This window comes from Sceloporus occidentalis, unplaced genomic scaffold (assembly GCF_023333645.1).
Source record: "Sceloporus occidentalis isolate IW3139 unplaced genomic scaffold, rSceOcc1.0.p SCAF_331, whole genome shotgun sequence".
In the NCBI taxonomy this organism is placed as follows: Eukaryota; Metazoa; Chordata; class Lepidosauria; order Squamata; family Phrynosomatidae; genus Sceloporus; species Sceloporus occidentalis.
In genome coordinates this window covers 45,868-72,064 of record NW_028317311.1, presented here as the reverse complement: position 1 = coordinate 72,064, position 26,197 = coordinate 45,868, and the positions used below count along the sequence as shown (strand labels likewise).

Sequence of the window (26,197 nt, the reverse complement as noted above, 5' to 3'; positions counted from 1 at the left end):
CTACACACCGACCCCAGGTAACACACCACACAACACACCGACCCCAGGTAACACAACACAACACCGCACTACACACCGACCCCAGGTAACACAACACCGCACTACACACCGACCCCAGGTAACACAACACCACACTACACACCGAACCCAGTTAACACAACACAACACCGCACTACACACCGACCCCAGGTAACACAACACCGCACTACACACCGACCCCAGGTAACACAACACCGCACTACACACCGACCCCAGGTAACACAACACTGCACTACACAACGACCCCAGGTAACACAACACCACACTACACACCGACCCCAGGTAACACAGCACACAACACACCGACTCCAGGTAACACAACACCGCACTACACACCGACCCCAGGTAACACAACACCACGCTACACACCGACCCCAGGTAACACAACACCGCACTACATACCGAACCCAGGTAACACAACACCGCGCTACACACCGACCCCAGGTAACACAACACCGCACTACACACCGACCCCAGGTAACACAACACCGCACTACACACCGACCCCAGGTAACACAACACCGCACTACACAACGACCCCAGGTAACACAACACCACACTACACACCGACCCCAGGTAACACAGCACACAACACACCGACCCCAGGTAACACAACACCGCACTACACACCGACCCCAGGTAACACCACACCGCACTACACACCGACCTCAGGTAACACAACACTATACTACATGCCGACCCCAGGTAACACACCACCACACCGTGCTACACACCGAAACCGGGTAACACCACACTACACACTAACCTCACATAACACAGCATCTACACTACACACCAATCTCAGCCCTACAGCATCATGGAGAGTTATAATTAATGGGATCACCGGAAAAGTATTATTAGCCTTTATACGCTTTTATAGCATTTTAAGTGAAATTGGTGGTTATTTAAGGTTGAAATTAGTGAACGTCTCAATTTCTTTTTATATTCCTTTTCATTTTTTCTCTTTTTTTGTGCCCAAAGGGTGAGCTCTCGGGACCCTCCGATGCCCAGAGGATATGTGGAGGAGAAGTGGGTTTGGGACAAGCATGGCCGGTCCTTGGCCACTGAGCTGTCCATGTGCCAGAGGGCCGTGTACTTCCATACAGACCCGGTGCTGGAGAGCTGCGGTACTGCCGGGGTGCGGGGAAGCACAGGTACCCAGCGTCTTAAATAGTCAAATACAGCAGGTGTAGGGACTGGTCATCCCAAAAAGTGAATGACAACTCCTAAAGCTAATAGATTTGCCAATTTTTATGCAATTTTCAGTCTGTAGTTTTTTCCCCCCTATTTTCCCCGTAGTTCCTTTCTGCGTGATGCATCTGTTTCTGGGAAAATTCTGCCCCAGAAGAATCTGTTGGTGACATAATCAGAGTGCATAGTTGTCATTAATGCCCGGCCCCAGGGTGACCTCACATCGTACTGCAGTGACATCACACTCATTCCACCCAGGCCACATTGCGTATGATCAATAACAGCGCGGCAGTCGTTACACACAAGCAGCTGCCACCAGGGCTGATCTTAATACCAGACAGCGGAAGCTGGCGCTGTGTGTGTGTGTGTGTGTGTGTGTGTGTGTGTTAGTGTGTGTGTGCCCCTCCCAAGGCTATGCTCTAGATCTGCCCCTGAGAAAGAGTGTGTGTGTCAATGTGCAGTGTTAGACTGTGTGCGGTGTTAGACTGTGTGTGTGTGTTAGACTGTGTGTGTGTTTTAGACTGTGTGTGTTAGTGTGTGTTTTAGTGTGCGGTGTTAGACTCTGTGTGTGTGTGTTAGTGTGTGTTTTAGTGTGTAGTGTTATACTGTGTTAGTGTGCAGTGTAAGGCTTGTGTGTTAGTGTGTAGTGTTATACTGTGTTAGTGTGCCAGGATTAAATAAGTATTAAATACCCCTGTGTGAAAGAATGGGGGTTGGGGGGGGCACTAGTGAGTATAAAAGGGTTCGGACTCTTGGCAGGAAAGCTTACAGTCTGCACTCCACCTCCTCGTAAAGGGGACACGAAGCTGTAGGCGGCTGCCAACAATCCCTGTAAGGGATAAGCTCTGTATTGCGCATGTTCCAGCATCCAAAACCCAATGGTGCGCCGTCTTTACCAGATCCCCAGGGCACCAACACCTTAACCCTTCGCATGCCAAAGGCTTGTTCTTCTCCCCGCAGGGTTTATACAGGGCGAGCATTACTGGGAAATCGAGTTCCTGGAGCCACCTTCGGGACTTTCTGTTATGGTCGGCGTCGGGACGGGCAGAGCGTCGTTGCATGCTGGGAATTTCGAGTACATTAACTTATTGGGTGAGACTGTATTTTATTTTACTGAGAGGGTGGTAGATAAGTGGAACAGCCTCCCAGCAGAAGTGGTAGAGGGTAATACAGTGAGGGGATTTAAACATGCATGGGATAGGCATACGGCTCCTGAATCTATATAAAATATATATAATTAGTTAATTTAGTGGGATTTCACATGGAATTCATCATTTAGTGAATATATTCCAGAATGCCTTTTCTTATCATTATTATGAATCCAATAATTTTAACTGTTTTACCAAAATATCTCCGGGTTCTTCTCGATTTAGCATTTGGGTTTAAATTTGTAAATTGAGACTTTCACCAATTTCTTGACTTTATTGCAAATCAAATCATAGTTCACAAAAAAGGCATTTTTATCTAGCTATTTAATATATATAAAGGGAGTAATTAACAGAATAAATAATAATTTTATGCTGCCTCTTCATGGTGCTGATCCTCCGTTACTGGATTTTTTTTTCCTCCCCAGGGAAGGATGCGGAGAGCTGGGGTTTGTCGTATAAAGGCACGGTCTGGCACAGAGGGAGCAGCCGTCGGTACACGGAACCGTTCTATGACAGCGGAACCGTGATCGGCGTACACGTGAACCTGGAGGAGGGGACCCTGACGTTTTACAAGAACAGACAAAGCCTGGGCTTAGCGTTCACGGGGCTGCACAAGGTACGGGGGGGGGCAAGGGTTAAAAAGGTATCATTTATAAACGTGGAGACGATGGAACATCATACGTTCCAAAAACTTCATATACGTGCCATGGTGACTTCCCCCCCGCTTTTATCTACACCCGCCATACTTGCCAACTTCCTCGTTCCTTATATACCAAAGGGCTTGTGGCATCAGTTTCGTGTTACGACGTATCCTCTTATGTGCGGGTCACCCCTTTTGGGGTCACTGGCCGGGGTAGCTGGGAATAGGTACAAACTGTCCCAGGGATTGCTGTCCCTTGGCTCCGCTGCACGGAGGTCTCCAAGCCGGCAGGGAGTTGATCAGACCCTTGGACACGTTTAAGGGGTTAAAGCTCCGGGGCAATATGTTTGATACATTTAAGGGACCGGTTGTGAGATATCTTGGATGCGTATATTGATTTTGGATTTTTTTTTGTAGGCGCCGTTGCCGTTGTATCCGATGGTCTCCTCCACGGCCCCCGGGACGGAGCTGTTGCTGGGGTTACGGTGTTGCCCGTTGCCCTCCCTGCAGGAACGTTGCCTCAGCACATTGGCTCGTACCTTGGCACAGAAGGACTTGGTGGATCTACTCCCTCTGCCTGCGGCCGTCAGGTGGAAACTCAAGAGCTGGAAGGAGGACCATACCCCGGAGGTCCTGGAAAACGCCGTCTAACGCGCGACGCGTGATGGACACGGCGGAGAAGCTCTTTGGGGATCTTCTGATCAAAGCTTCAGCTTCTCCCATACACAACCGGAGCAGAAGCCTTAATTTGCACTAGAAGCGGTCAGGGTTGTAACTTAAGGGCAGTAAAGCCGCTGGCTTAGGCAGGACCGGGCAAATCCCAGGTGGGCTGCTGGCCGACATCGCCCCATACGCACCGAACCCCCCTACTCCGCCGGCAGATCAGGTGCTGCAGTGTGTGGCCCCGGGCTGGATTAGGTGTCCCCCTAGCCTCCAAGACGTGTTTTGCTTGTTTTTGGGAACTGGGGTCATTGTGACACTCTCTGCATGAGACCCCCAAATGCTCAGTAAGAAGGCCCCGGGGGCGGCACCCCTGAACACATTTATAGCGGGGTCTTTTATATGTATCGTTGGTTGATCCCGTGAATCTAATGGACTGTACATACCTTTACATTTGTATCTAAATAAATATCTATATTTTAAGAAATATGCTGCATTCGGGCATCTTCTCATTTCTCTTTCTGTCAAACGAGAGGAGGACCTTTAACCCCCAAAAATGCACCTTTTGAATAATTCTGTATATGCCGAGTGTCCGACCCGAGGGGGAGACGGCTCCCATCTTGGCACTGTTCTGCGTACCCAAAAACATGTTTTTCCAGACAAATTGCTCTGTTGATGTCACCGGTTGTACTTTGCTCCACCTGCCTCTTCCTGACAAACACCGCACCCAGTCCCCGATAGCGTTATCTGATGCTTGGGCCGGGAAACGGCGCTTTTATAGCTGGGAGGCCACGGGTTCTTCAGACATCTGTCCCCCGGTGGCGCCATGTAGCTGGGCGCGCAGCCGAGGACCTACTACAGAGAGCCGTCACATCAGGACCGTCACTGCTTACTAGAACACGACGCCTATAACCCTCAGCCACAAACACTGGTCATAGCTGGCCGAGTCTAGCGGGACTTCAAGAACAGCCAGATCTGAGCTCCCTCTAAATGATCTCTTGACATGTAACGGTATTCACAAAGACCCCCCCCCCGCCGCCTCTTTCCAAAATCACTTATCCCCAATAAAAACAAATACCAGTTTTTATTTTTGCCACTTTTTTTCTTTTTTTAATTGAAGTACAAAATGTGAAAATCACAAGCAAAAGTAAAAACGTGACGTGAGCGTTGGAGTGACACCGGTATAAAACCAAAAACAATGGCAGCGTCTCGCGGAGGAGCGCCCTACGCACGGGGAGAATGGCGACCGGCCTCGATCAGGTTAGGCGACGCTTGTAAACGAGGAGAGATCGTTGTGCTTTGTGTGCAAAATCTTCAACGTACAACATGGCACTGGTTGAATTATTAGAATAAAGTAGATTATTTGGCGTGTACCGAAAAGCCCCCCCTGTCCCTCGCAGCAGCGAATCAAGGAGAAACGAAGATCTGTCCGGGGTGCAGAGAACCCAGCGCTTTGAACCTAAAAGAGGCTTTTGGAGCAGACTCGTCCCTACAGCTCGCACTCAAATGTGACAAAAAGAACGGTCCCTGGAAAACGTCCAACTAGGCATACTGAACACAAAAAAAACAAAACAAAACACCCAAACTATATTCTGATCATCAAGAGAAACGATTCTTCTATAGGGAAGGAGGTAGGGACTGCTGGAACGATGTTAGCATTTCCCAGAACCTTCGATTAAAGGGATGGCATCTGTACTTTTTTTTTTTCTACCAATATGGAAATTTATTTACCCTGGGGTAACCGCTTCGGATAATTACTGTTGTTTTATAGAAGAATAAAGGGTACACCGCCAAGAAACGCTGCCTTTTACAACGAGGGTAACTTAGCAAATACATAATATGAAAAGATTTAAGGATATGTAATTATATATATATATATATATATATATATATATATTACACATACACACAAACTGGGGAAGTGATATTAGTTTGAACCACGGAATGTACATATAATGTGAATTTTTGTGTTTTGAGACACACTAAAATATCACGGGCAACGCTCACAATTTTCCCTTTTCTTTCTTTTTTGGGACAGTAAGTGAGTGAGTGAGTAAGTGAGTGAGTGAGTGAGTGAGTATTTACACAAGGACAGAACACGACATTTTGTTACATTAAACTAGATCGTTGAAAATCTTGGCTTGGCTGCAACGACCCCTAAAAACATCATGGCTGCAAATCGGTCAACGGAGAAGCTTATAAATTAGTGTAGAAAAATATATATACGTGTCTGCGTGAGACATACGGTGCAGGGGCGCTCGGAAACGCAGGTGTCTGCGCCAGCGATGCCGGTCTCGCTGTATCCGGTGTGGTCGGGGATAATGCCTCGGAACCGGCAGCGGGCTATGGTAAAGCAGCTGCGTTATCGGCGATAGATAAGGGTTCTAAGGAAGGAAACAGGACGGGTCGACATTCTTATCACAGGAAATGTGGTTTAGATATTTCCGCGTAAATCAAGATGGACAAGAAGTACGACTCAAACGATATCTCTCTATATAAAAGCCTTGTCAGGGTGGGTATTGCCTGTCACATTGAGAAGAGGAGGAGAGTGTTGTGTGCGGGGAGGAAAAGGTCTGGCGGAGAGTGTTGTGTGTGGGGAGGAAAGGGTCTGGCTGAGAGTGTTGTGTGCTGGGAGGAAAGGGTCTGGCGGAGAGTGTTGTGTGCGGGGAGGAAAGGGTCTGGCGGAGAGTGTTGTGTGCGGGGAGGAAAGGGTCTGGTGGAGAGTGTTGTGTGTGGGGAGGAAAGGGTCTGGCTGAGAGTGTTGTGTGCGGGGAGGAAAGGGTCTGGCTGAGAGTGTTGTGTGCGGGGAGGAAAGGGTCTGGCTGAGAGTGTTGTGTGCGGGGAGGAAAGGGTCTGGCTGAGAGTGTTGTGTGCTGGGAGGAAAGGGTCTGGCGGAGAGTGTTGTGTGCGGGGAGGAAAGGGTCTGGCGGAGAGTGTTGTGTGCGGGGAGGAAAGGGTCTGGCTGAGAGTGTTGTGTGCGGGGAGGAAAGGGTCTGGTGGAGGTATGGGGGGTAGTGGTGGTCTGGGCTACATGAGAAAGAAAGGTTGATGTCAAAATTGTGCGCGTCATTTCAATAATGAGAGAAAATATATATATGTGCAGCTTACTTGAACGATGGACACGTAAGCCAGTTGGTTGAAGAAACACCTGAATTGCCCATATCCAAAAATTAAAATGAGGAATTATTAATCCCCATCTCGGACTACAACTCCCACCAGCTACAGCCGTTCAAAGCAAATCACGCCACAGCACGGTTTATACAAACAAAGTTGGGTTTTGATTTTTCATTTGTAAAAACAATTCCAAAGATTTATGAACTACACTGAACCTAAAAATCGCCAGCGACGGATCCCATTTAAAATTAAGCATTTTAGATACCCTGGGAAGAACCCACAAAAAACATTGATTCAGACCAAGAAAGGCTGGCAGTAAGAGTCCCATCTGGGGGACCCCAGGCAAACCCCACCGTTTCACTATATCAGACCGCTGGAGGTCAGGGCTGGCATCTTGGCCCGCGGCAACGGCATGACAACAGGCGGCACAATTCGGCAAAGCGTGCTAAACGCAAAAGCGCGTGCGTGCGACATATTCCGGCAAAGAAAAGGTTCAGCGAGTCGTAAAGGGTGCAAAACCAGTCACAGAAATAATGCCCTGGTTAACCATTTGACTGCCAGGTGGGTACAGAAATCATCCACAGTGACAGGGTTAAAAAATTATAACTAAAAAAAAACATTTCTACAATTCGAAAAAGCAAACGGAAAATGTAACGTATGGCACCGAGGCAAACATCCACCATCAACGTCACCACAATATACAATATAAAACAAGATGGCACGGCACTGACGGGGTTACTGAGCGCGGGGTGCGTTATAACTCACCCCCTGCGGTATAACGCCCGGACACCCCACACCCGACCATCACTTATACAGCACACACAACATCCTTTAAAGAGGAACGGTCACATTCTAGATTATTCCACAATTTAACCCTTTACCCTAAAAGTAACATTCAGGTTTTATACCGATACAGAAATGACCTGTTATTTTTCTGCTAAAATAATAAAAACGTGTTAAAGCTCTTAGAGCCCTCGGTCACAACAGTATTCTCTTAACTTAAAAAAAAACAGCCCTTTAAATAAAAAAAACTAAAAAAAAAAAAATCAATAGTAACGGCTAAATCTCAGAAACGTGACAGTTCCTTTTCATTTCATTTAAAATATTAGGCATAAAAAAAGAGGGTAGAGGATAAAAAAAAACGGAGAGGCACAAGAGGGTGAGACGAGTTCCTTAATATAGAAGAGCAAAGGGCTGGAACACGCCGACGGCCTCACGTTATTCAGCGTTTAGCTGGAGAGTTATGGGTTAACAATTCACCTCTTAGAGGGTCCAAGCGGCTGCGGGATGACGGAGGGGCTACGAGCGAGGTTAGATTAAAATATTATAACACGATCTATCACGACCGGCATAGACGTACCATGAAGGGGTCACGACTGGAAGATCTCCCCGACCGTAGCCCAGTTGGGCCGTTTTGTGGTTCTAGCGGAGTGCTTTTGATTTTAAAACCAGTAAAATAACAAGTTACACGGATCGGATCAACAAAATAGTCTAGAAAGTACTCCCCCCCCCCCCCCCCAGAATCAACACCCGTCTTCTGTGGCCTGGCATTCTAACAAAGAACGGGTCCCTTTAGAGTTTGGTGGCTCTCGACCAGATCCCGCCAATGGTTTGTATCCCTACATATCTCCGTTCCGTCTAAAAATGAGCATTCCAGCACAGAAACAGTTAAAAGAAGATTCATTATAAAAATCACATCTTACACGCGTGTGTGAAGGACCATTAGGTCTTTAGCTCAACCACGGACAATGCATTATCCATAACAAGTCCTCTTTTAAGGTTCTCCGTGCCAGAGCGCTCACGTGAGAGGGAACACGCATTTCCGTGTACAGGTATAGCTACAGATATGCAGCGAATACACGTCAGATATATGGAGGATACAGAAGAAAATAAGGGAAGACAGACCTAAAAAAAGGCAGGAGAAGCCGCAGCTCTATCCAAAGCGTATTGTAACATCTCAAACGCAACGCCCCATTCATACGCCGTCATTATAGAGGACATGAAAGTGCTTACGGCCTGCCAGAGGCATCAGCTGACACCAAGCCACACGCACCAGATACACACGCATACACGTTACATGCACTGCTAGGATTTTCTACAGGTTTGGAGATGCCAGCTCCAATGTGTCACATACAGATACACACAGATGTGTACACACACACACACACACACACGCCAACATGGGCTCACAGGTCATAGGACAGTGCTGGGGTGGGGGGGTTGCGTGTCAGCAGACCGGCAGTGGTGTTGTGTCGCAGCGGAAGGAGTCTTGCTCATGGCTGAAGTTCCTCGAACAGCTCCTTCTGATTGTCCAGCAGGAACTTGGTGAAAGTGTTGATGGGGTTTATGGCTTTTAAAGTCATGGCCGCGTCCTTTGCCCACAGGAAGTTTGGCCCAAACACCACGGCCAGGTTTGTGTTCGTCATCTTATTCTCAGAGCTGCGTTCGGACACCTGAGAAAGAATCAGAACACAGGTTAGGTGGCTACAGCTCAACCAGGCCGGTCCTGCAGCCCGTCGCCCCCATCACGATCCCAACCTGCACGAGGAAGGCTGTGAGCAACCGGAGCACTTCATAATTCTCCGCTGGCAGGGTCTGCAGAATCTGGCGCGTTGACTCCACTTTCTTCTCTCGCTCTAGATCTGAAAATCAAAGGGTTGGTGCAATCATTAAAAAAACAGACAAAGAAATATGCCGGGGCCAAGAATATATAAGGGTTTCTTTAATTATTTGAAGCCAGGAAAAGCCAAAGCAATGCACCCAATTGATTATATTCTAATAATGTTTCCATGGTGTCTAAACTTGGACTGTCACCACTTTTCTGTACTTTGTGTAGAGGTTTTGCTGAATACTAATATATATCACTTACTATCTCGTGTCATCCACTTACTGGAGAAAGAGACGACAAAGTTGTACAGGTTATAAGTCAGCAGTGGGTCAGGGAGCTCGCGGAGGAAAGTCTTGAGGATGACCGCAGGAAGGTGGACATCTTCGTAGTCTTGGAAACTAACTTGTACCCCTAGTGGAAAAATAATGAGTAAAAACAAATGAACGGCATACAGGAGAGGTGACAAAAGCTGTATGTAAGCTAATAACTTAGCATTTAAGATATCTAGATAATTTATTTCACAGTTCCACTGGCAGAAAACATGGCCGGTCAAAGAGAACACCAAGAAATTCTGGGAACGTGACTCTGTCCATGACAAGACCCTCGGCGCAATCACACCCACCCATGTTATACTTCTGCTGAACCTCCCGGAGAACTTGAGTGCTGGCTGATCTCCGAAATATTCCCTCCGTGCTCAGAGCTGCAGAGAGAAGAAGGCGGCTTGTGAGTTTAAAAAAAAAAAAAATTATTATTATTGAAAATCATCCTAAATGTTCTATGAATTATTGAGTATTTCACTTATGGTACTCATTCTACAGAAATTAATGGGGATGATTTATTCTATGGGCTTGTGTTTCGGACAGTCATTGGTAATATAACTTAGGAGATAAACCCCGTTATGTGCTTGAAATTCGTACAGACAGCTGAAGGTCGTTGCCTCTGGTGGGATGAGAAGGGCACAGAGAGGAACCGAGGAGCTGCATTATTACTTAGGCTGTTAGTACACCTCAGATGGGTTATTAAACATGGGATATTAAACATGCATAATGGACGGCCAACTACGCTTGTCATCCGGAAGGTACTCATTGGGGTTGGCCCTTCATAATGGAGAGTGAAGTCAATACTTTCATGGTGCTTTCTTTCAAGGCCCTATATCATGGAAAATGTTTGAGCTCCTGCCTAAACCAGGAAGGGCCATCACAATAAATTAACTCACCAACTACAGGACATTTATGGGATTATGTGCAATGTTTTGCTAGGATGTTCCTGAACCCATTGTCCACCATGACATTGCAGACAGAGCACCAAGGACTCACCGTTCTCCTGCAGGTAGGACACCGTCTCCTGTATAACCTGGGGTATACTCCCGTTCTCGGGGCTCTTATTTTTTAGGCTGTATAGCATAAAATTATGAAGAACACATTAGAAGGTGTGATCTAAGAAAAAATACAAAAACAAACGAGGGGATGTTTTGGGAAGGGCTTGGTTTCGGTACTCACTGCTGCAGAGACACTCCAAACTGCTGGTTCGGGAGAGGGGGACGCGGCGGGGTGGGCTTCTGGAAAGATGCCGGCGGTGTCTTCAGGTTAGAGCGGATAGCTTCGTCATATCTGCAGAAGCAGTAGAGGTAAGAAGCTACATTTTAGAACTGTCATTTTACAGATTCCGTGCCATTACTTAAGTACTTGGTATCCGGTATTATTACTTGAGTATTTGCTTGGGGATTCCCAGCTGCTCCAGCTTCATGTGCTCCTCGAGGTCACTCAAATAATTTGCGTAGAAAATCTTCCTGCCAAACTTGAAGCTGAAAGCAAAAAACAAAAGTGTAATAAAATAAACGAACATTCTGAAACACGATGGATGTGTTCATGTGTTTCATGAAATCTGTGTTCATAAGAATATGGTATTAGCCTGAACGCCCTCCATCGGTCTTATAATCAAAACGTAAATAAAATTGATGAAAAAAATGCACAAAATGATCATATATTAGATAAATTTTCACATTTAAGTGTGCTTACTAGAATCATCCCCATAGAGTTAAAATGTATGTAGATTACTTTAAAAATAAGCTTTAGAAGATGCGTTGCTTGTTTCCATATCTGTACGGATCAGTCCCACCACCTCCCCCCGTATTCAGAGGGTTTGTACCTGATCAGAGGCTTAAACAGAATCAGCAAAGTCTTGATGAACATGGTAGGATGGACTATGTACAGGGCCTTAATGTTTTTCTTGTACCTAGGTACACAAAGGAAGAGCAGCAAGGGTTAAACAAGGCAGATGCGACTAAGCAAACACTCTTGCGTATAACTGTGAATTATCTATGCTTTGAGAGCTATGCCTAGCGGTGCTTTCTCTCCAAGCGTGAAGCTTACTTGCGATCAAACTCCCGGTAGGCGTCCCTTAGCCAGCCCAGAGACGGCTTATTCTCGCTGGTCAGTCCATGGTGCAGGTAAACCAGCGTGTAGTCGCTCTCTACGTACTGATCCAACGTGTGCTTCAGGTACCTAAAGACGAAGCCACACAATCACAGGGCGGCCTTTATACAGCGCGCAGGGCCAAGCTGATCAGCGTAGGAGTTTGGCTTAGCCATTCTTTTTAAATGACATCATACAGCATACACGTGACTTCTACGACACACACAACAGGCGCCGTTGCAGTACGTCATGAGGCTATTGGATTCATTGAACATGCACATGCCAGATATAACACACACCCAGTCAAAAGTTTGGGGTCACTGAGCTGTTTTCACGTTAGACACAGACATTTCTAGCTGTAACATAATTGGAAATTGTTTTCTAACGATCAATTAGCCATTTAAACTTAAACTTGAATCAGCAAACACAACGTGCCATTGTGCCAGGAGTGATAAAGGGCCATTGTGCCAGGAGTGATGGGAGTGATAAAGGGCCATTGTGCCAGGAGTGATGGGAGTGATAAAGGGCCATTGGAACACAGGAGTGATGGGAGTGATAAAGGGCCATTGGAACACAGGGGTGATGGGAGTGATAAAGGGCCATTGGAACACAGGGGTGATGGGAGTGATAAAGGGCCATTGGAACACAGGAGTGATGGGAGTGATAAAGGGCCTCTGTATTCCTATGAAGAGATTCCATTAAAAATCAGCTGCTTAATTCCAACAAATCGAGGGACTAAACTGTTCTATTTGCAGCGCAGTCCCTGGGCAAAAAATATTAAGATATCGTGAAGCACTTACTGCAAAAGCTTTATGTGGTCCAGTTCATGGCAGGGAGGCAGTCGGCAGGCGCTGAACACCACAATCTTCCGACCGTATTTATCATCACCTATGGGGGAGACATTTCTGAGTTATCAGGCCAGACAGAGGTGGGGGTTATCACCGCTGGGGTAAATGAACATAAAAAAGGAGTTTTCAGAAAAGTACAAATGGTTCTGTTTTGATTCCCCCGACTCTTGCATTACGTAGATATTCCCAGCCGCTCGGCATAACCATTGGGTTTTTGCTCAGTAATGTTTCTCACTGTGAATACATTCCGTCATTTTTATCACCAAATATTGATAGGGAAGTAAAATAAAGCAGAACTTGGTACATTTGTGTATTCTGATTTAAAGTCCCGGGCGATTTAGAAATTTAGGAACCAAATCCGGGTGGAGAAGATATTTTTCCAGGTTTGTGAATGCTGGGCAAACGCTGATGCATTTTCATTTTATTTTAAAAAGCAGCAGTAGGCCGATTCTACATCGTCCCGGAAGATCTATGGTCGAATCAGGCACTAAGGTGTGATGTTGCCCTCGTGGATTAAGGAGGCGAGACATCTGAGCCACTCTTTGCCCAGACCGCCTGCTCTCTCCCACCGGGAACAATGGAGATGAGGGGCACGAGACCCTCGGTCAGTTGGGCGGCTCGGCTGCAGCTCTGACGAAGCACACCATGACGAGGAGATTCGATGCCCCGGTAGGAGGCTTATCCATTTAAAGGGCACGTGATGGTGAAGGACATGCAGGGGATGGTTTTTTTAGCTTTTTTTATTGTTGTCAAACTTTCTTTTTTCCCCTTATAGGGAAGCCGGTCCTCAAAGCTGCCAACGCACAGCAGCTGGAGGTTGTGAGAAATGACTCTTATCCTCCATCCCTTGAGAGTCCGAGAGAAGCCACAGCTATTAATAACACGAAGGACGGGAAGAAAACAGACTCCTGTCCGCGGGGGGCCATGTCCGCCGGATTATATTTTTCTAACTTTGCAGGAAAGGCCATTAATACTGACCTGTCTATCAACTTCACCAGCCGAGCCGGTCTGGTCTCGCTGTATTATACATTTTAAAAGGAGACTTGTATGGGAAACATTTTGTGTAATTCAAACAAAAGCTACAAGACGTCGGACTCGATTCATTCACCGTTATTTATTATTACAGATGTTCCTCACTTAAACTGTTTTATTTTTTAATAATTATTATTATTTTCATTATTATTTTTTTAATTTAATAATACTGCGTATTTTAATTTATGAAATGCGCCTATTGAATTGTCCCAAGTCCCCGTTGCTGATTTATGGTGATGGGATTAGTACGGTAATTTCAGACTGGGGGCCGGCGCACGGATCACCGATCCCTCATTGTATTCACTACATAGTCCAGCCAGCTCCATATATGAACCTGAAAAGTAAAGCAGACCGCGATCCTGGGAGAATATAAGTGATCCAGCACCTAAAATAACTCAATTATATGAAAATAAACAAAAAATTAAACAAAATCGAACACACTCCAAGTAAAATACTTTGTGCTACAATGCCTTTCTTTCCCTGGGAAGCTCGTGGATACTCTGCAACGTGATCCGTGCATAAAAATCCAGAGGAGACCGAACAGATCCAACATGACTAAGCCACCAAGGTATGCCAGAAATGTCTTATTTATCTAGCTAAAAAAGGGAACAAAACTAACAAAAAAAAAAAGTGTCCACAGCTGAAAACAGATCTGGGACGAGCGGCGAGGAAACCAATAGATTTTATCTTCGGAATGCACACGAAGAGGAATTTTGAGAGGCTGATCCACATACCTGTAACAAACCCTCAGCATCACCTGGTGAACATGTTACCCCACAGTCTCGAAAAGCCCATACATGCGCAATCACCAGGTACAGCCGTGACATGTAAGCAGCACTCCACACTTTTTTTTTTTGCACGTTGTCCGCAAAAAGTGAAATGAAACTTCGAACACTCACCGGCCACCTCTACAATCTGATGCCGAGCGATGTCATAGTAAGGGTCGTCCCAGCGAAGGTGGGTGACGGGGTCGGGTGAAGCTTTAGAGTCTTCGGCTGCGCAACAAAACACACGTGTCCACCTTCTAATACATCACGAATAACAAAGAGAAGGCTAAACCGTCTCAGCAATTAATTAGTAACTTTGTCTACGATGATTACATGCAACCCAGCTAACAAACTCCATCGAAGTCCCAAAACTGGTTATGAGAATTATAAGCAATTTGTTTCCCGTCGCTAGTATATTGGTTAATTAGCAAATAATTACATGAGGAATTGATGCATTCTGGGAAAAATAGCTGAATAACTAGACATTATACAGGGCCAGCCAAGCTCATCATTGTGGGACCTTAATGACGTATAGTTAAGTCATGAAAACTCTTGCCTTCTCTCCCTTTATTGACTGAACCCCAATGTTGTTCGGTGCTTGTACAATCTCCTATTGGGAGATAATATTGGGGCAGGTGAACAAAGCAATGTCATAACGAACTCGTCTTTGAAACGTTCATTGAGAACCCCTATTCTCCCACGTCTTAGTAGCTAACGTAGAACCTGGCAGACTGTAGCGATGCGATTATTATCACCTGGCTTTGGGAAGTCCTGGACATCATCGGAAGGCCAGTTCTTGTCATCCAGCGAAGCAAGTTTCAGCTGATCCAGAGACAGGTTAGTTACATCTTTATCCAAATCGTCGTGGAGGTCCGACAGGGGATCTGAAGCCATCCTGCTCTCTGCGGAAAGATAACGAGGGGTAAGGAATCCAGATTATCCGTCTGAGAATATCTAATGGAGAATCAGGTGTGGAACTCTTCAATTACTCTACAGAAGTCCTGGGGATTCCGTTGACCTCCCAGGAGCCAAACAAAGCTCCACAGAACAATCTGACACGGCCACTAAACGGCACGTTTCAGAACGATCTCCAGACATCTCCCGTCCGTACACACGCACACATATACACCATGTGGGGGTCTTTTGTTGCAAGGGCAAAAAGGAAGAGCGACTCGTTAATCTTTTGGGGTCAAAAAGCATATGGCGACGCCGCCACCACAAAGATCACAGTCAATGGTCAACCTAACCCTCAACAAAAATCTTCCAAAGATTTAAGATTGGGTCATGAAGGTAACCAAATGCATTTTAAAAAAAAATCAGGAATTTTGAGGGTGTTTTTCTGGTTTTAATGCACGGGGTCTAACGAGCACGTGTATAAAGTGCTATCGCTGATTCCATTGGGAGCATTTTCCTGCCAGAAAGTGGTTTCCAGCAGCCAAAACCGTCCCAAATTTGGGAGAGAAGGGGGGGGGGGGCAGCACGCGGCAGCATCCCCAGGGGGTCCGTTGTTATTTACAGATAGAGAATGCATATTATAACACGTGAAGGCTGTTAGGGAGAACAGGACGTCTCTTTAAATTGGATCTCTGTTACAGTAAGCGGCTGGTTGTACATTCTAATAGGAATTTCACAGCAAAGAGAATGCGGGGGGGGGGGCTTCTCACGGCTTCCAACAAACAATATGATCTTTTTCTTCACATCTATATTACACATCTTACAAAAACGGAATGACATAATATGCAAAAAATAAAAAAAAATAAAAAAAAACAAAAAGGGGAAAAAAACAAACAAAACAGAACTGAAAAAGCAGAAGACAAATAACGAGGAAGATCTTATATGATTGTTCCTTTTAAATAAAAACTTCCGCCCCGTCAAGCTCTTTGTACACAATTTAAAACACTCCGCAGGGCAGATAAGCGGTTTAACCGACCCCATACAGCCAAACAATATTCTTCATCATACCCCAACTGTTTAGTAAATAAGCCCCGATATTTCAGCGTACATCAGCGCTCCCTTGAAATATCGTGTTGTTAATCGCCAAATCTATCTGAAATACAGGAGCTCTTTCCGCTAAGATCAAAATAAGAATAAAAAAATAACGCAAGCGATAGAAGAAAATAAACGACGGATCAAGACGCTCGCGGATAAGGAGTTTTCCCCGGAGTCGGATCCCTTTATTTTCTGTCTACAGGGAACATCGTCTTACGCTGAAGGTTAAAAGTCCGGACCTCATAGACGCTGTCCAAATCAGAGCGGAAGAAACGCTCCGCAAGCATTCATCTTCCCTTAGAGAGCTGCAAACACAGGACCAGCTATCAACACGCTGGCAGAGCTCCCAGGGTTGGCGCATGTACAAAGAGGCTGGCGAGCCTGCGAATTGTCAGCTGACAGGTCAAGCCCTAATACGCACCTGATTATTTATTACATGTAACGACCTTTGACCTCTCGCAATGTCCCGTGGAGTCTAATTAAAGCAATCCTTTAGAGTTACATGATGAGGGCCACTATTTTTCCCAAATAGTCGAAATCCAGCAGACACACTCGTTCCCATAGTAACTAAAATAAGGCGTGAACAGGCATTAACCCTGACGTTTCCTGTTCTTTTCTATGTTCCTCTGTCTGTAACCACAAGCAGCACGTTACCGTATAAACGAGGAGCTGCCCATCCTCCCCTAATCATAGCCGTAAACTGACAATAATAAGAAGAAGAATATTATTAATAATTCTATTTGGCTTCTATACTTGGAAGAGGGATCCGTTCGTTCCTAAATACCTTAGAAGACAGAACCCTTCCGAGTAGATCGCGTACTATAGAAGGTCCCCCCGCTGCACTCGGATCTCAGTGTCTGAATGTCATGCAGTGAATGGTTAAGTTTTTTTGTTTCATCACCAAACAAAGCAGGAACATCAGCTACATTCAGATACTTCCCCTGCTTTACGGAGACCATTGTACAGCACCGCGGAGTATGATGGTGCTACACACCACAATAGATAATTATCCTCCTACAGCCTGCATCGGATGACAGCTACCTGTTTACAATGTGCTGTCCTTACACCCATAAAACACAATGCATTGCGAGCCTGTACATGTACAGGCTTTGTCATGAAGGGGTTACTCATAGTATCTAGATGTATTATTTACAGGTACGAGTTATGCTGGAATTCCAAGCATTGTAACCTGTATGCATGAAGGCGGAGGAGCGCATCTGTATCTACTACTCCTGAGTACAAATACAAAAGTCTCCCGAAGAAACTTGTCCAGACAAACGGGATTTTCCTTCAGGCTATTACACTCGCAGACGGCCATCACTCTGCGTATTAGACACAAATCGGGTACAAGTCTGAGGACGTCTTAGAAACAGAAGCTGCCGGCAGATCGGCCCCATTCGGCCCCAGTCTAGTCGCTCGTTTCTCCTGCTGTTAAAACTCAAACCTGTCGTTGGTCTCATCTTAGATTCAGGAGCCGTATGCATGTTTAATACCCTCACTGTATTACCCTCTCCTTATCACCACCATAGTAACACATGAAACCTTAATGCTCATTGGGTCCTTCCGCTGGTTACCATGGTGATAACATCACTTTTGCAAAACCCAACGTCTTGCTTTAAACAGCTATCCAATAAGACGGCGCAAACCGCAGTTATAGACGGCATCGCCTCCCAGTAAGAGACCTACAAAATTAAGAGATGACCTCATCACAATCAGAGAAAGTTAACTATTTACCAGGAAGAGACTTCTTATTGCCAGCTATTCAATGGGACGAGACTTCCTCTAGAGCAGACCTGGGCAAAGCACGGCCCGCGGGCCACATCCGGCCCGCTGAATAGCTCGGACCGGCCCGCAAAGAGTGTCCTGGTGACTCACCAATGAGTCCGGTGTCCCCCCCCGCCCCGGTCACTTACCTTAAACTCCTGTGTTGGAAGCGTTTGTCTCGGGTGCCGGCGCTTTACGCTGGGCGCCGGCATATGACGTCAGACGCCGGCGATCAGCAGTGAAGCGCCGGCACCCGAGACAAACGCCTCACGCTTCCAACACAGGAGTTTAAGGTAAGTGACCGGGGCGGGGGGGGAGATCCTGAGAAGGGGGGGTTAGGGAGTTAGAGGGGAGATACTGAGAAGGGGGGGTTAGGGAGTTAGAGGGGAGATACTGGGAAGGGGGGTTAGGGAGGGAGGTCTTACTGTGTGTGTGTGTCTTACTGTGTTTGTGTGTGTGTGTATCTTACTGTGTCTGTGTGTGTCTCACTGTGTCTGTGTGTGTCTCACTGTGTCTGTGTGTGTCTTACTGTGTCTGTGTGTGTCTCACTGTGTCTGTGTGTGTCTCACTGTGTCTGTGTGTGTCTCACTGTGTCTGTGTGTGTCTTACTGTGTCTGTGTGTGTCTTACTGTGTCTGTGTGTGTCTCACTGTGTCTGTGTGTGTCTTACTGTGTCTGTGTGTGTCTTACTGTGTCTGTGTGTGTCTTACTGTGTCTGTGTGTGTCTCACTGTGTCTGTGTGTATCTTACTGTGTCTGTGTGTGTCTTACTGTGTCTGTGTGTCTCACTGTGTCTGTGTGTGTCTTACTGTGTCTGTGTGTGTCTCACTGTGTCTGTGTGTGTCTTACTGTGTCTGTGTGTGTCTCACTGTGTCTGTGTGTGTCTCACTGTGTCTGTGTGTGTCTTACTGTGTCTGTGTGTCTCACTGTGTCTGTGTGTATCTTACTGTGTCTGTGTGTGTCTTACTGTGTCTGTGTGTGTCTCACTGTGTCTGTGTGTGTCTTACTGTGTCTGTGTGTGTGTGTGTCTTACTGTGTCTGTGTGTGTCTCACTGTGTCTGTGTGTGTCTTACTGTGTCTGTGTGTGTCTTACTGTGTCTGTGTGTGTCTCACTGTGTCTGTGTGTGTCTTACTGTGTCTGTGTGTGTCTTACTGTGTCTGTGTGTGTCTCACTGTGTCTGTGTGTGTCTTACTGTGTCTGTGTGTGTCTTACTGTGTCCGTGTGTGTCTCACTGTGTCTGTGTGTGTCTCACTGTGTCTGTGTGTGTCTCACTGTGTCTGTGTGTGTCTCACTGTGTCTGTGTGTGTCTTACTGTGTCTGTGTGTGTCTTACTGCGTGTGTCTTACTGTGTTCATAGCTTATTCAGTTATTGTAATAAATATTTTAGCCCATTTTTTAGCTCAAAATATTTTTTCCTTTTTTTTCTCCTCTAAAATCTAGGTGCGTCTTATCAGCAGGTGCGTCTTATAGAGCGAAAAATACGGTATGCACTCCGAAGCCTTGTTCATTTTGTTCACTTCTGTGCTGTGCTAATAGTTATTCAGGCCTTACTTATTCAAGCACCTCTACCAATGACGTAGGCTTGAATAACTTTATTAAACAGCACATAAGTTAACAAAATGGACAAGGCTTCGGAGTTTGTAGTTTGTAGAGGTCTGGCCCTCTAAAACCATTCCAATTTCTCATGTGGCCCCATGGGAAAATTAATTGCCCACCCCTGCTCTAGAGCATAACCTTTGCGAGCAAACCCACTATACCTAACGCATGGGTTCATCTCAGTCTGTCGGTTCTAGTTTTGTCAGACCCTTTGAATGTAGGGACTGCTAGAAGCGCCGCAGACATTGTTGGCGCCGTATAAATAAATGATAATATATATGACACCCTTGTAACCGTCAGCCTGGTAATGTTAATAATGGAGATCCAGGCGCACACAGGGCGTGAGCAAAGGTGTAATTACCTCACATCTCAGTTCCTTTATAATGGGAGAGGAAGAGACTGTTGTGCAAGTGAGAAAAAAGGGAGGGCCAAGATAAATAAGACATGCTTTCAAACAATCAAGAGGGCCTCAGCAAGGGACATGGAGAAGAGATCTCCAGAGACACCCACAAGCAGGATGAGACTGCAGCCAGAAAGGAAAAAAAAAACATCACTCAATCAGACCATTAGAAATATCTTCAAAAAGAGACAGTCCAACAGCAGTCCAAAAAGAGAGATTTCAGAAAACGTCTCGCATCAGAACCACCCTCTCAGCATAGAAGATGATAACTTAAGTGATGACGACATAACCCTGGCTCCGCTTACTTACGTCACTTTTCATCGCAACCCCACCCCTCCCTCTCACCTCGGGAAGCAGCTCCCGGCGACGGTATGGATGTATATATATTTAGCGATGTATTAATATCTCAAGTCCCGTGTACTGGGCTCCTCCCGGATGATCCGAAATACGCACAAATATCCGGGACCTCGGCGGAAAGGGAAGCCAGGTCCCCATGACAACTAGGCCCGCCCCCACCTGTCAGAGGACTCATCTTCTCAGCCCTCCGGAAGGCGGATGTGTCTCAAGAAATGACTTCCGGTCGGTCCTGCTGAGGTCTGTTGGCCACCAGCCTGCTCTTGAGGCGGAACTGTTGTAAGTTTATGCTCTTCCTGGGGGAAGCATTATTGTGTGTTCCATTTCCGGGAATGCTGGAGACAGAGCTCAGGCTTGTGCTGGGATATTACTGCGAGGTAAATGGGGAGAGAAAGAAGGCAGGGAAGTGAGGGAGAGAAGGACATGGGCTCCATAAAGCCTTAGTCATCTCTGCATCACCAACATTCCCAATTTCAGCAAAGACCTGACCTATTCTAAATGTGTGTCTGTCTATATATATATATATATATATATATATATATATATATATATGTGTGTGTGTTAGCGTGACCTTCAAGAAAATATAACCTGGAAAAAGATCACGTGCAGAACGTATGTGTCTTAATTTTTCATACAATAAATAAAATGATTGCATTATGTTACGTTATTCTTATGACAATAACATGATTTGAGAAAAAAGGCAATCCTAGCACAGTGATGTAATTATAGTCTATACGAGTCATTTGAGGATAGCGTTCTGTACAAGCGGGGTATTCTTCACTGCTTACAGTCCTTATTCCCGACAGATGATGATCTTCCATTAGGGGTTAATAGTGGGCACCGCTAACTGCCTGTCTGCCTCTCTTCATTGCAGGCCATATGAATACATCATCACGTCCTCTGCCTACAGAATGCAAAGAAGATGCCGTCTGCCGGATTCTGCTCAGCCTCCCCCGTGGCCTGGCCCTGGGGCCTTCCCTCTCACAGAAAGAGGGCTTGGGATTGTGGTGGGTGGGGAAGGTACTAGAGAAAGGATCTCTTCTTCCCCCTCCCGTCCCTGATAGCGAAATTGGCCCATCAGATGAAAATGAGGTCAGCGTATATATAAATGCTGTTAGAATAAATACTAGTGTTTGGTTGTGTTATGGTTATAAAGCAAATATAAAGATTTATTTTTTTTAAAAAAAAAGGTCACGTACTTTCTGAAGGTTCTTCAGCATCTTTGCTTAGCACCTGTCGATACTGGAATACGGTCCAAGCCTTGCTCTTTATACTTCCAATTTATTGAACATGGTAGATACACGATCAACGCAACCTATAAATGCTTTTAGATTACGTTTCTATCGATGGTTCCTTAATCTGGAACCTTCCTTCTTATAGAGCTTAAAAATCTTCCCCTCACTGGTAAATGATTATAATTTTTTGTATAGAACAATGTACGTGGCCAATAGGTTTAAAAGTTTTTTTGTGGCTTTACAGGAAACATCATCATTATCAGACAGCGGCACTAATTGGTTGAGGTATGTATGAAACAGTTTCCATGTATTTATAACATTCTATGGTATAGATAAATGATCATGGCACAACTAATAAGATCTTAAAGCAGTGTGCTGAAGCTGTATGAGTGGCGCTGAGGCTCATGTGAAAGATGATAGTGTTGTCAGGTCCTGCCTTTAATCTGACTTATTCCCATTATCCATCAAAAGCACTCTTTCCTTACTGCTTGATGGCAACCTGTTGGAAAGGAAGCTGCAGCATTTGCCCAATTACCACATCCAAATGCATAATATATTGTATGTGTACCCTTCCTGTAGTAATAGGGCCGCACTGGTGTTTTTCAGGTTTGCGAGGAAGAGTTCAAAGCAGGAGAATGTGAAGCTGTGTCGGTACGGAGGGGGAACTCTCCTCCGTGTTATCACCACCATTGAGACTGGTTCTGAGCTCCTGTATCACCAGGAGGAACACCAGCTCTGCCCCAAACCTAACGAAGATCCAGTGAGTGACGGGAAAGATGTAGATGTGCAAGAGGGGAAGTGCGTGTCCCAAGAGTCTTTGCAATTCAGTGGAATGGAAGTACTGGGGAAGACAGATGAAGATGAACCAGCATCGGACACCAAAGAAATTTCTGAGGAAACCAGACTCCAAATTATGTCGCCACAACCTGAGATCTCTGCTGTGACTCTGCACCCAAAAGTATCACCTTTACCAGGGACACCAGAAATGGAGACCACCGTGTCTGCAACAACTGCAGAACCAGAAAGAGACCCATTACTGGTTACTCTAGAACCAGAAGGGGCAAAACTGTCATTAAGTGTGGTTATACTAGAAAATAACTTATTGGACAAAGCAGCTGACATTCCAATTACTGAACAGAGCACTCCAACACAATCCCATCTAATAGGTTTGTGTCCGAACACATTGTTCTTATTAAGGCTTTTGCAGTGACATTTGTGTTGTTTTGTTTTTTCTTTTAATATATATTGTAGAAAAAAAATAAAATCAAGCATGAGGCTATAAAAACAGGAAACTTTTGTGTCTCAGTCAATTCATAATTAAGACTTGGGAATTCTATGTTTATCCTCATCATGTAATATACACATAACATGATGTCAGGATATACACCCCCTTAATACAGTATGTTAAAATGAATATATTCTGACATCATGTAAGAATATATACATTTTAACATACTGTATTAGGGGGTGTTTTTTCACTCTATTCGTCCTTGTTTAAGAGAGTGCTATGTAATTACTCTCTTCATTCTCTGTTGATTATTGAAGCTTTATCTTTTAACTATACTGTACAATGTTACACTTCATAGAATAGGCAGACAATCACCTAATTCTCTTTGCATAAGGTTTTAGGACATGGTCACTCAAATTATCATTATTTTTAGCAGAATACCCAGATGTTGACTGCTCCAGCACTGTGACAGAAGAGGGTATCCTAAAAAGCTGCCTTCAAACGCCCCCAACGATATCCTCCCAAAAGATGCAGCAAAAAGCTGAAGATTCTGAACTGTGTTCTGGAACAAACGACACAGCCCATCGTAAGGACCACATCAACATGGCTGAGAAAGTAGACTTAAACTGTCCAAAAGAGGGCAGCAAAAAACGAAAACCAAGCCTTGACACATCAGTTACCGAAGAAGAGAAGGCGTCAGCTGAACGTGAAGAAAGAACAGTAAAGGGGAAGAAGCGTAAGAGCCAGACCAAGGTTCCTAGGAAAGAGTTGGAGTCAAAGAAAGAAAATTCTGCAAACTTAAGGGAGGCGGCAGATCTGAAAAAGAGAAAATCCAGAACTCAGGCCGAACGCAAATTCTCTTGTCAAGACTGTGGCAAAAGTTTCTTCCAGCTGAGTCACCTAAAGAGGCACGGTTTCACGCACAGCGGAAGTAAGCCCTACAGGTGCACGGAGTGCGATAAAAGCTACAGCTCAGAGGAGAGCTTTAAGGCTCATTTGCTGGCACACCGAGGGTTGCGCCCCTTCCAGTGTCCCCTCTGCGACAAAGCATACGGCACGCAGCGGGATCTTAAGGAACACTCCGTCCTGCACACCGGCCTGCGTCCCTTTCGTTGCGATGACTGTGGCAAGAGTTTCGCTCGCCGACCCACGCTTCGGTTTCACCGCAAAAACTACTGCAGTCCTGCGGGCCGCGACTTCAAACCGCGGCTCCACTGCAGCTTGTGCGATAAAGAGCTAGCCAACAGCTGCTCGTTGCGCAATCACATGCGCTTGCACACCGGGGAGAAGCCGTACACGTGCACAGACTGTGGCAGTTCTTTCCGACACAAGGGCAATCTGCGGAATCACCAAAGGCTTCACACTGGTGAGAAGCCTTATAAATGCCAGTATTGTGGGGACTCCTTCCCTCAGCAACCGGAGCTGAAACGCCACCTGATCATGCACACCGGGGAAATGCACTTATGCACTATTTGTGGCAAGGCGCTTAAAGACCCTCACACGTTGCGTGCTCATGAGCGTCTGCACACCGGGGAACGCCCTTTCTTGTGCCAGTACTGTGGAAAATCCTACCCCCTTGCCACCAAGCTCCGGCGCCACTTGAAATCACACTTGGAAGAGAAACCTTTCCGCTGCCATTTGTGTGGCATGGGCTACACCTTACAGCGCAGTCTGAAGCGACATCTACGCAGCCACAAAGACGCAGAGCAAAGTTCTATGACGGAGGATTCTCCTGCCACACCGGCGGCCGACTCCGAGTCGGAACATACTCTAGTCTTAGTGCAGTTAGTGAATTCAGAGGAGGGCACCCAAGGACAAGGAGATGTATTAATTGCTAATTTTTCCGAGAACTCTGAACTTGGCCCATCACAGGACCCTCCGACTCTTCTTCTACCCGTGGACTCCGAGATGCTCGAGATATCTTCCGGGGCAGATCAGGAGAGAGGTATCCTCTTACACAAAGAGCATAGTTCAAGCATGATACTGGTCCAAGAGGCCCTCGGATTTAGTGCAGTGGGTGAAGTGGTGGAAGTAGAATCGGGGACATGATTATTTATTTTTTTACCGTTTTTGCCTCATTTTAAAGATACATTAAGCCTCTCCTTATGATTGTGTTTTGCTGAGGCAGGTTGACTTCTCCACAAGCCCTGTGTCGGCGGATGTATCCTGAATACCATTGTTTCTGAGAATGCCTTAGTTTTCTGATTAGTTCCAGAACCACCTCGTGAAGATTACTGGGTTTCGACCTGTTTGATAAAACATAATGGATTCAGTGCAATTTACGGCAAGCTGCTATGTTTTTACAGATCTTGCTGTAGGGCATGGATACTATACCCCGGGAGACAATTGTCAAGAGGACAGTAGTCATAACTCTCCATTGTGTATACAATTAAGGTTGGATTGACAGTTGTCTGGATGAATTATGAGACAAAATAATTAACACCTTTTACAACGATTGGTTAAAGGTTGTGGGTAAAATAATCCTAAATACTTTTTATTTAATAGTAATAAATTCATAGTATGAATTAAAAAAAAAAAAAAAAATCTACCCCTGTGAAGTATTGGTGCCCTCTTGTGGATGACATTTGATATTTTTTATGAGGATTTTCTAAAGATTGGTAAACTAAATTGGTTTATTTTATTGTTTTCTTCTGTTTGCAAAAATATTATATGCATCGATTGCAGGGTACTGCTTTGTCCTGTTATATTATACACATTTAATGAAAGAAATACTTCTATTGTCATTCATACTTATGTTATTTAATTAATAAAACAATATTACTTAGGAATATGACTTAAGGAGGTTGTTATTGAATAAATATTAATGACCACACCAGAAAGGAAAACCAGTTTATCAACATTTTTAATACTATTATATTTTTTGTAATTTTATTACATCATTGGTACAAATCTGACCTTAACAAGCTTTTACAACATATTGCTTATCCCAGAGCTGAATGAACGAGCGATATGTTACAGAAGTAGAAAGTATCTAAGGTTCAAAGGTTTGGGGTCACTTAGAAAAGTGCATTTTGTACATAAAAAAAAAAAATACATCAAAGCTGGATATTTAATGGAATATCTTCATAGGCTACAGAGGTCCTTTATCACTCCCATCACTCCTGGGTTCCAATGGCATGTCGTGTTCGCTAATCCAAGTTTACGTTTAAA

General features: G+C 45.3%; 3 protein-coding genes across 3 annotated transcripts; 2 read left to right on the top strand and 1 right to left on the bottom strand.

The window, feature by feature from the left end:
- The first annotated feature begins 1,042 nt into the window (after window positions 1–1,042).
- Window positions 1,043–3,669, top strand: LOC149274417 (SPRY domain-containing SOCS box protein 3-like). Its single transcript, XM_089505522.1, has 4 exons — window positions 1,043–1,193; window positions 2,191–2,322; window positions 2,804–2,994; window positions 3,436–3,669. Exons 1-4 carry the CDS (start codon window positions 1,043–1,045, stop codon window positions 3,667–3,669), a joined length of 708 nt encoding a protein of 235 aa, XP_089361648.1.
- Window positions 3,670–9,065: 5,396 nt separating this feature from the next.
- LOC149274416 (rho GTPase-activating protein 1-like) lies at window positions 9,066–15,355 on the bottom strand. Its single transcript, XM_089505514.1, has 12 exons — window positions 15,217–15,355; window positions 14,594–14,689; window positions 12,615–12,702; window positions 11,773–11,904; window positions 11,549–11,635; window positions 11,106–11,204; window positions 10,900–11,010; window positions 10,717–10,793; window positions 10,023–10,100; window positions 9,683–9,811; window positions 9,331–9,428; window positions 9,066–9,245 (listed from the first exon to the last, which is right to left on the bottom strand). Exons 1-12 carry the CDS (start codon window positions 15,353–15,355, stop codon window positions 9,066–9,068), a joined length of 1,314 nt encoding a protein of 437 aa, XP_089361640.1.
- A 4,770-nt stretch (window positions 15,356–20,125) lies between these two features.
- On the top strand, window positions 20,126–25,075 carry LOC149274415 (uncharacterized). The gene is made up of 4 exons (XM_089505521.1): window positions 20,126–20,150; window positions 21,438–21,570; window positions 22,405–22,756; window positions 23,555–25,075. The coding sequence occupies exons 1-4, from the start codon at window positions 20,126–20,128 to the stop codon at window positions 25,073–25,075; spliced, it is 2,031 nt and encodes a 676-aa protein (XP_089361647.1).
- Window positions 25,076–26,197: the final 1,122 nt, after the last annotated feature.